The sequence below is a fragment of the Sprattus sprattus genome (genome assembly GCF_963457725.1).
Source record: "Sprattus sprattus genome assembly, chromosome: 6".
Taxonomy (NCBI): Eukaryota; Metazoa; Chordata; class Actinopteri; order Clupeiformes; family Clupeidae; genus Sprattus; species Sprattus sprattus.
The window spans coordinates 8,152,072-8,162,977 of NC_137925.1; the positions used below are offsets into that span (position 1 = coordinate 8,152,072).

General features: G+C 49.2%; 1 protein-coding gene across 1 annotated transcript; it reads right to left on the reverse strand.

Annotated features, from left to right (window-relative positions):
* Nucleotides 1–394: 394 nt before the first annotated feature.
* Nucleotides 395–9,251, reverse strand: LOC308366731 (cerebellar degeneration-related protein 2-like; the record flags this gene model as incomplete). The annotated part of the gene is made up of 5 exons (XM_080840468.1): nucleotides 9,093–9,251; nucleotides 4,470–4,582; nucleotides 4,063–4,211; nucleotides 2,716–2,880; nucleotides 395–1,352 (listed from the first exon to the last, which is right to left on the reverse strand). Exons 1-5 carry the CDS (start codon nucleotides 9,169–9,171, stop codon nucleotides 395–397), a joined length of 1,464 nt encoding a protein of 487 aa, XP_080696594.1. The 5' UTR covers nucleotides 9,172–9,251.
* Nucleotides 9,252–10,906: the final 1,655 nt, after the last annotated feature.

Consider the following 10,906-nt stretch of genomic DNA (forward strand, 5'->3'; position numbering starts at 1 on the left):
TGGTGTTACCTAAGCACAGGTGTGCAACATTAGAGAATGACTTCAGGGGTAACTGTGTGGTGTTACCTCAGGACAGGTGTGGCACCTGCTAGTGAGCATGTGCCATTCCACACAAGGCCACTCAACAGATTCAAAGACCACTGGCTCGTCGCCCAAGACCCATGTCTAAACAACACAGTCTCTGAAAGGCCCATGTCAAATCAACACAGTCTGTGAAAGGGCTATGTCAAATCAACACAGTCTCTGATAGGCCCATGTCAAATCAACACAGTCTGTGATTGGGCTATGCCAAATCAACACAGTCTCTGATAGCCCTTCTTGCCATGCAGGAGACTCAGGGTCCACCATCTCCCTCCTTGGACACGGCCCAGCCCACCCTCCTTCCTCCAGAATCTCATTTGGTTGATTTGCCAGACTTGCCAGCTTTGCCGGACTTGCCCGTCTTCCCGCTCTTGGAGGACTTGATGTCGGTCTTGGTCTTCTGGATGCGTGAGAAGATCTCCTTGAACAGGGCCTTGTACTCTGGCGTGCTCTGGCCCGCCGCCTTCACCGTGGCCGCTACAGGCTTGGATACGCCCGCCGCAGGGGCCGCGGAGGTGGAGGGGGGCACGTGCGTGCCCACGTAGCCGTCCTTGACGGAGGGGTCCCGGGAGACGGGGCGGGAGGTCTGCACGGCGGTGTGGCAGAGGCTCTCCTCGTGGCGCCGGCACTTCCCCAGCAGCTCCTCGTACTTCTCCAGCAGCGCGTGGTACTGCTCGTCCACCTCGCGCAGGATGGACATGCCGCGCCGGCGCACGCTGTTGGCGTGGAGAGCGTAGCTCCCGCGGCGCCTGCCCTGCTCGTCCCGCGCCACGATGGCGTCCAGAGCCGTGTCGCTGCAGCTCTTCCGCACGGGGCTGGAGTTCGGCAGATGCTCGGCCCGGCCCTCGAAGACCCCGCCCTCCTCCTCCTCCCGTGAGCCGCCGCCACCCTCCTCCTCCGTGGTGTCGGTCTCGGGGGCGCGGCTAAGCAGCGTCTGGGCGAAGCCGTCCTCGGCGTCCCCGCCCCCCAGCAGCAGGAAGCGCGTGCGGCGCAGCGTCTGCAGCTCCCGGAGCTCCGCCTCCAGCTCGCGCACGCGCAGGTGGCAGCCCTCGGCCGCCTGCAGACGCTCCTCCAGACGGCCGAACTCCTGCATCGCCGCCTCGCACTCCCGCTCCGCTCCCTCCCGCCGCGCGCGCTCCGAACGGATCGCCGAGCGCAGGGACGATGCCGCGTCGCGCAGGCGCTCGTTCTCCACCGCCTCCGTCGGCGGACGCGACTCGTCTGCCTGAGCCAGGCTCTCCACGCTGCCCACCACGAACCCGTCCTCGTACCTGACCACAGAGACACAAGTCACCATGACATCGTCACGCACAGGGTACCCTAACTCTAAAAGGACACAGTGTGTCCCAATTCCCTACCCTTAGATAAGCTAAGCACCCTTAGATAAGATATTGTTTTTATGCTTGCACACTTTGGCATATTTTTGATGAGGTGGATTGCGTCAGCGCCAAAAAGTGCTCTCTAGCAATCTCACCATAAATGAAGGGCACACTCTGTGCTTTGACCCATTACAAAAATGGGCCACATTTGCCTGCTCATGTTAGCGCACACTTTTAAGTACACAAGTGCACATTCAAGCACGGACAATAGGCTGAGCCTTAAAATTGCAAACGATTTGTCCAGTGACCGAAAGTGGGTCAGGGGATGTGTGTGTTGCTCTTGTGTGTGCCTGCACTGACTGTAGGAAGTCTGCTTGAACTGCGAGGAAAAGGACGACAGCTCATTTTCTGAGAGGCATTCTATTCAAAGCTAATTTTCAATTTAAAGCTAATTTTCTATTCAAAGCTAATTTTCTATTCAAAGCTAATTTTCTATTCAAAGCTAATTTTCTATTCAAAGCTAATTTTCTATTCAAAGCTAATTTTCTGAGAGGATTTCTATTTAAAGTCCTTTTGTCAAAGCAAAGAGATGAACGGTAGGAAAGGTCATTAGAAAAACACAGCATGACCTGAGGAGAAAGTGAATAGGATGTTTATGGTGGCTGAGCCTCAATGATCACATCAGACCAGTTGTCCAGGACCAGTGAGGTTTCTATGGACATGACAACAGACAGCAGACTGTCTTTATGCCTCTCTAGACACAGCCTGCAGGCAGTAACCTACTGTGTGTGTGTGTGTGTGTGTGTGTGTGTGTGTGTGTGTGTGTGTGTGTGTGTGTGTGTGTGTGTGTGTGTGTGTGAGTGTGAGTGTGAGTGTGAGTGTGTGTGTGTGTGTGTTTGTGTGTTTGTGCGTGTGTGTGCGTGTGCGTGTGCGTGTGCGTGTGCGTGGGCGTGGGCGTGGGCGTGGGCGTGGGCGTGGGCGTGGGCGTGTGCGTGTGCGTGTGCGTGAGCGTGGGTGTGGGCGTGGGCGTGGGCATGTGCGTATAATCCTACACACCCCCCACATCCCAATAAATGATACCAATAATGACTTGGGACTGAAACAAATAATATATAATAGACCTACTACAGTAATACAGCCACTAATCTAGAGTGTCCCAAAGCAACACTAATCTCTCTGCTGAAGACCACACAGGTATGGTACCAGGCTGAGGGCCAGATGAGGCCCAGATGTGGCCCGGATGTGGCCCGGATGTGGCCCGGATGAGGGCGAGATCCGTTCAGGCGTGGGCTGGTGTGTTCAGCGGGCCTCTCACCTTGGAGCGGTGCAGAGTTCCCGGAGGCAGGGGAAGGAGTGGATGGTCTTCCGGCGTTCCCGTTTCTCCCGGCGGACCCTCAGATGCTCCACGGAGCGCAGCTCCTCAACCTTCTGCGTCAGGCTCTCCACCTGCCCCTGCAGCTGCTCGATGGTCCCCGTCAACCTGACGCCAACCAGAACCAGAACCACATTAGAGATTACAGGAGCTGCACACATACACAGCCAGAACCACACAACATATGCGATTACAGGATCGATGCACACACACACTCTGAATAACACCACAACATTAGGTGTTAGAGGGTCGATGCACACACACAACCAGAACACCACAACGTTAGTGATTATAGGTTCGAGAGTGCCTGTAAACCGGATGCAAACCAGAACAACACAACCAGAATGAAGGTTTGTTCAGGTGTGTAGGGTAAGGGGGTATAGGCTCAGTGGTCCTCCTCAGAATGACACAGTCAAATCAAAGACAAAGATGGCCAATCTGACGCAGCAGCAGAATGAGGGTTTCCATCATGATTGTCGGATCACTAGTCCCTGTAAATCTGACTGTCGGATCAATAATCCCTGTCAATCTGTCAATCTGTCAATCTGACTCAAAGACATCAGGGTTCCAGAGAGGATCATATCCCAGACAGTCTGTTTACAGTCAGTGTTTGGTTGGGGAAAATAAAAGGTAGTCTTACACTTATAGAATAATGATGAAATTAACTTTAAGTAATAACTAGTATCAAAACCCTGTTTGAAAAGCTGTTACAGTAAAACCTGGTGAAATCTGACCTCTTGTTTTAGTACTTAGCGTGTGCCAAGGTAATAGCAGTAAAAGCATAGGTAATGTTCTGTGTGCTTATCGTAATTAAAACTGTCTATCATTTACTCACTGCAATTAAAACTGTCTATCATTGACTTACTGTAATTAAAACGGTCTTTTATTTACTAACTATAATTCAAACGGTCTATCATTTACTTACTGTAATTATAACTATCTATTATTTACGATCTGTAATTAAAACCCTCTATCATTTACTTACTGCAAATAAAACTGTCTATCATTTACTTACTGCAATTAAAACGGTCTATTATTTACTAACTGTTATTAAAACTGTTTATTATTTACTAACTGTTATTAAAACTGTTTATTATTTACTTACTGTAATTACAACTGTTTAATTATTCTGTAAATAGAGCAGCCACAGCTCTTAGAAAAACCTGCTGAAATATGAGCTCCTGAACTCTTGCCTCTTGTTAAACATTTGAACATAAGCTTGTGCTTGATGTTTGACACGGTTGTTTCCTTGTGTTTGTTTATTTCCATGTGCAGAGATCGCGTCCCCACCTCTCAATCTTGTGCTGGGACGCCTTGCTCTCCAGGACCAGCCTGAGGTTGGTGTTCTCCAGCTCCCGGGCCGTACCGTCCAGCTGCTCGTACACTTTAGCATGCTGCTCGTTCATGTCCCGCAACATCTCCATCTGCTTGGACAGGTACTGCACACACACACACACACACACAAACACACACACAGATTCATTGTTACTCAGGCACACCAATATGAGTACGCACACATGCCAAAGTCGTATGGACGCATGTACATAAAGACACACACAAACAGGCACACTTGTGTGTGAGTATATTTGCGTGTGCTTGTGCATGTGAGTGAGTGCGTGCGTGTGAGTGCGTGTGTGTGCGTGCGTGTGCGTGTGCGTGTGCGTAAGTGTGTGCGTGCCTCCGTGCGTCTGTCCTACCTCGATCTCCTGCACCTGCTCCTCATTGGTGATGTAAAGCTGCTGAAGGGAGTCCTCTAGCTCCTTATTCCTCTCAAGGAGAGTCTTCCCCAGCTCTGCTGCCAGGTGCAAGTCTGAGAAACACACACACACACACACACACACAAACACACACACACACACACACACACACACACACAGACAAATGGAATAGCAGTGTCAGTGCTGGGGACTGACTCAGCTCATTTTTTTAATTACACACATCTGTGAATGAACCCTACTTGGCTGGTCAGTCAATAAATTAGCTCTTGGTTGCTAACTGCACCCTTTTAATTTGTGATTCAGACAGGGTTGGGTGCAGACATTAGAGAGCTTCAGACATTACTAGTAGAAAGACATTTTAAATGACATGTTATGTTAAATGTATAGTGTTATGAAACCTTTTAGAACAATCATCTAAGGTGACACGGATTTCACAATGCCAAGATTTACTTCTGCTGACCTCAATAACGTCTGCGCTTATGGAACTGTGAAACATTAAGGCACAGATGCCTGACCCCCTTGTCTGCTGTTCCGCAGCCCTTTCTTTCTATTTTTAAAAACCCCTCTGTGTGCTCATGACTCTGACTCTGCCTGTGACCTGGAGGATTACTGCTAATCCACAATAAATCATCTCTTTGCCTCCCCCTGAAAAAGAGGATATTGACAAAATGGAAAAGCATTAATCTCTACCTCGCTCTGTTCCATTTCACCTCCACGGCTTCCGCTTGACTCACATTTAAGACCATTGCCACTGACATCACCCCACGCACACACACACACACACACACACATACACATCAGATAACACAGTTTGGAAAAGTCACCTCAGATGAATACACATTGTGTTAACGTGCTTCAGGTGTCCTTCATTAATTACCGTCCCCCGCAACTACAGTCATACATGTCAGGAGACTCAGAGTGCCCATCTAGAACTCAACCATGGAAGAATGACCGTGCAGGAAGGCCCATCTAGAACTCAACCATGGAAGAATGACCGTGCAGGAAGGCCCATCTAGAACTCAACCATGGAAGAATGACCGTGCGGGAAGGCCCATCTAGAACTCAACCATGGAAGAATGACCATGCAGTAAGGCTATAGGAGGTGTAAATTATCAGCGTGTAAATCCAGTAAAGTTAACACTATTCTTGGGCCCTGTGTTTCCCGTCATGAGCTAAGTTAAACACGGTGATGGGGGAAAAAGGGAGGGAAGGAGGAAGAGGAGGAGGAAGATTGCTGTTCATTTGGCTGTATTAACCTTGCCGTGAGGAGTTTTTTTTTGGCACGGAGCTGGGCTCACAGACCACTGCAGTGATTCTGTGTGTGTTTGTGTGTGTGTGTGTGTGTGTGTGTGTGTGTGTGTGTGTGTGTGTGTGTGTGTGTGTGTGTGTCTGTGCGTGTGCGAGTGTGTGTGTGTGTGTGTGTGTGTGTGTGTGTGTGTGTGTGTGTGTGTGTGTGTGTGTGTGTGTTTGTGCGAGTGTGTGCGTGCTTGCGTGCGCATGCGTGTGCGTGTGCGTGCGTGCCTGTGTGTGAGACTTAGACCTACTTCAGCATAAACTTTCAGGGAGCTTCCCTCTCTCTCTTCCTCCCTCTTCACCCCCTCTCTCTCCTTATCTCTCTCTCACTCCTTCTTCACTGCCCCTCTCCGCCTCTTCTCTCTATCCCTCCCTCTTCTCTGTCTCCATATCTCCATATTTCTTTATCTCTCTATCTCTCTCTTTCTCCATGCAGCGTTAGAGAGAGACAGAGAGAGACAGAGAGAGAGCGAGACAGAGAGATAGAGATAGAAAGAGAGAGAGAGAGACAGAGAGAAAGAGAGAGAGAGACAGGGAGATAGAAAGAGAGAGAGAGAGACAGAGAGAAAGAGAGAGAAAGAGAGAGAGACAGACAGAGAAAGAGAGAGGCGTCCATCTGCATGTTGCATTAAAGCCAGTGAAGGGGCTCTGTAAGTGGAATGTGGGCCGAGTCTGTCTTTGGGGACTCCTCTTCCCTCTTTTCTGTCCCCCCCCCCCCCCCCCCCCCCCCCACCACCCCCACCTCCACCAACTGCGCTCTCTCCGGCCACCCCCCAGCCCACCGCCCTGCCTCCTACGGACACGTGTCAGCCGCACTGCAGCTGAGGAATGCTGGGAAGAGACAGGAAGAGCCGAGACAGGAAGGGAAGGGAAGGCACTGATCAACCAGGGCAAGAACAGCCCAGTGGCTCCTCCCAGTCTACGCTTTAGGGGAGGCTCTCACATCCTTCATGGAAATGGAACATCCTCTGGTTTTTAATAAAGCACGTTCCGGAAGATCAGATCAGATCCTTCTGGAGGTGACTTACTCGCAAACTCCCAAGTTTGAGCACTGTGTTTTTGTATGATGATAGCACCGCTGTTCTTGGCATTCTGGTCCACACAAACACAGGGCTGTAAATCACCGCGGGCATCATGTAGGCTAAACTGTTCATTTGCAGAAGAGCAGCTCAAGCTTGTGCTGATCTGGGCCAGTGACACTCTGATCTGGGCCAGTGACACGCTGATCTGGGCCGGTGACACTCTGATCTGGGCCAGTAGCAGTGCAAGCTGGTGCTGATCTGGGCCAGTGGCAGTGCAAGCTGGTGCTGATCTGGGCCAGTGGTAGTGCAAGCTGGTGCTGATCTGGGCCAGTGACACTCTGATCTGGGCCAGTGACACGCTGATCTGGGCCAGTGACACGCTGATCTGGGCCAGTGGCAGTGCAAGCTGGTGCTGATCTGGGCCAGTGACAGCGAACGTGGAGGTTTGCCCAGTGCAGCTCTTGTGCCGTGCACCTCTGGAGGGGTCTGTGTCTCACAGGAGCTGGGCTATGCTATGCTGAACACTCCCTCCAGCTCTACTGTGCGCTGAGACTCTCAGTCATTCTGGGCACTACCCAATGCCAAGCCCATGCCAGGCTTTCAGCTGCGCATTCCCAAGGGTGGTTTAACAGCAAGGCCTTAGAAATGTCGGTATGTGTCTGCAGTGACCGTGTGTGTGTGTGTGTGTGTGTGTGTGTGTGTGTGTGTGTGTGTGTGTGTGTGTGTGTGTGTGTGTGTGTGTGTGTCTGTATGTGTCTGCAGTCACCGTAGCCAGAAGGCACAGAACAGGCTGTTTTCATAGCTAGACGCTTAAGTGTTTTAGACTAAATGTCAACCTCACCAGGGGCGGCAGCAACACTTTGTGAAACCCTAGTCATGCCATAGCTGTGAGTTAGATTCCCTAGGTTGTTTAAATGCACTACAAGTCTTAGTGAGGTCTGCATATCCGGGACACAGGTGTTGCAAACAATACTGAATAAACGGAAAGCTGTCATGTGGTGATCTACCCCCTCCCTCCCCTGACACACACACGCACACACACAAACACACGCACACACACACACACACACACACACAACCACACACACACACACCCACACTCACACACACACTTCGCCTTGGGAAATGTTCCATACCATTCCTCTGAATGTGCGACTGAATGAATGACAATAGCAACAGCCCCCTGCGATGCTTGTGGAGGAGATGGTGACTTCTTAAATCACAAAAAGTGACTCTCATCGTGTGTGTGTGTGTCTGTGTGTGTGTTGTGTGTGTGTGTGTGTGTGTGTGTGTGTGTGTGTGTGTGTGTGTGTGTGTGTGTGTGTGTGTGTGTGTGCTAGAAAGAGAGAGAGAGAGAGAGAGAGAGAGAGCGAAAGAGAGAGAGACAGAGAGAGAGAGCGAAAGAGAGAGAGAGAGAGAGAGAGAGAGAGAGAGAGAGAGAGAGAGAAAGAGATGAAATAATGGGGCTGAGGTGGGGGGAGGCTGGGGAGACGGCTTCCACCGCAGGCTCTTTGATGAGAGGAAATGCGTCTGGAAGGGCTATCAGTGGTATTGCGCTATCAGGGAACCTCCTAATGCACTTCCATGTTAATGGATAACTAATGCAACTAGGGGCCGGGATCATATTGCCCCTTTGATGACTTGATGACAATAATGGGCAGCCTGTAGTCGATATTAAACTTGTTTACATAGGTAAATAGCCCAACGTGTGTCTGCCTTACCCAAACACATCAACCCAAGCAGATGTCCATACGACCCACCAGTCACAGCAGCCAGAATGCACAGAACAGGCTGTTTGGTCAAACTACACGCCTATGGAGCGTTATGCCAAATGAACAGGGTTACGTACAGGAAAATGGGCAATTTAAAATTGTACGCCCAAATTATAGGCGACTCAAAAGTTCTACGGCAGCGGCAACATTTATAGGCCTGCACGTTGTCAAAACCAGTTATAATCACACATTCTTCGCGCGTCCTGATGTGTAATTTTGTGGCCAAAACCATAATATAGGCCAGCCAGCTGGGCGATGACGTTATCGCGGTAGGCTCAATTGTTCCAAACGTAGCGGCTGGCAAAAAGGAAGCTGCCTGGTTCCAAAAGAAGGGTCCGCGCAAGTTTATTTAGTATGAAATTGAGCACTGCGTCCCTAAAACATGTAATCTAGACTACCAAAATGCCAGAATGTATCGTTGATAACAAACCAGTCTCTAGAACTGGCAAGAACCCCCCACTCCTTAACGCAGACTGAAGCATCAGCAGAGGCGGCCTCCGGGGTCGTTCACTTACCCGACTCCAGGTCGTGCTGGTCGTACCATGGCTCCTCTTCCTCGGTAACGAATTCTTCCATCATGCCGGCTCCTAGCATCAGAGATATAAGACGGCGGCGACACAGTCACTCATGCACACGAACGGCCGCTAGCTACACGGCGGATGAGGATCTTTGCTGCAGGAATCAGACTGACGAGGAGGAGTGTTTTCGTTTTGCACACGGAGGAGGACGGGGAAAACACCGCAACCCCATCCAAGGCAATCGCCTAGTTGCAAAAAATACCTTTTTGGTAGTTAAAAGCTAGACTATTCCCCAATTGTAAATATTCCCTTAAGGAGGTTAATAAAAGGCGGTATCAATGATTCTAAAACACGATCCCCGACACTAATTTAGAGCGTTCTAACCCCGGTAAAAAGATCTTGCCTCCCACTGGAAGAAAGCGCTTCCTCTCTGAACTCTGAATCTCTGGAAATCGGCTCGTACGTGGCAGATGCTGCCGAAATCCCGCTATCTGAGTGATGAGAGGGTCAGATGCTATAACAGAGCCAAGCAACCTCATCCTACTGCACCACTAGGAGGCAGTGCACAGAGACTTGCCAAATCCTTAAAATATGGTCACATTAATTTGACTAATCCCTAAAATAAAGCCATATTTTGCTCCTGATTTGGGAATATGTGAATATTATATATATTTATTATTATTATCATTTTGCCTAATCATCGTAGTATGTGGAAGCCAAGACCTTAATAAATCATGAAACGCACAAATATTTACATTTCCCCAAAAGTTTACAAAATGGTGTTTCAACAAGTTGCACCAAAGCCTGATTTCTGATTTATGCATCAGGCGGACCTGCACTTGTTCCTGCATGTCTTATTTTTGGTTCTTTTCCGAAGTCACTTGGGAAAATGTAATGTCATAAACAGTCTGCTCTGTAGACATCTTAAAGGTTTTTCTTATGCCTGTTAAGCCGTATGCTACCCAGACCAATAAAAAGGGTTGCTCAAGTGAACATAATGTCTCCGAACCCGGTAAAATCCCAGCAGGTAACCTGATCCTGGAGGGTGTAGCATTGGGGAATGCAAAGACCGTGCTCTCAATCAGTGCAGTAAATCTGGAGTTAGTTTGGAGAGACTGTAAGACTGATGTGAATAAGTATCCAACTACATACACAGAAACGTGTAGGCTTGCTGTAAGTCCCTTTTCAATTCCAGCTGTAGTTTTTCTTTGGCTTGAATAGGATAACACAGTGTGTTGAGAGTGAGACAAGATTTCTTTTCATTTAAATTCTACTGTGCGCTTTCTGCAATGTAGCGTCATACAGTTGAAAACTAAGCTTTGTCCACAAGGGGGAGCTCTAAACCTGGCATTTTCCAGTTTGTGCTTGAGCAAAATTCAATCAGATTATTTTGCCATAAATTCATCATCTGAATTATCAGATAAAATCCTTGCTTCCAAATCACCTTGGACAATGAATATCCCAACATGACCATGGCAGCAGGATACAATCCTTTTATGGTTGATTAAGAGCTCGCTGAGAAGAGACCATATGTTGTGCATTAGGATACCTTCAAAGGGAGCATGATGTAACCAATACAACTGAGCATGTACATCAGAAGCTGTCCATGCCCACTGACTGGGTCAACATAATTTGGTGTGTGTGTGTGTGAGAGAGAGAGAGAGAGAGTATCTGTGTGTGTGTGTGTGAGAGAGAGATAGAGAGAGAGAGAGAGTGTGTGTAAGGTGGGTGTGAGAGAGAGCGAGAGGGTGTGTTTGTGGACTTGTTGGTCATTAACATTACTCTTCATATTCACAGTAAGCCGTTTCCGT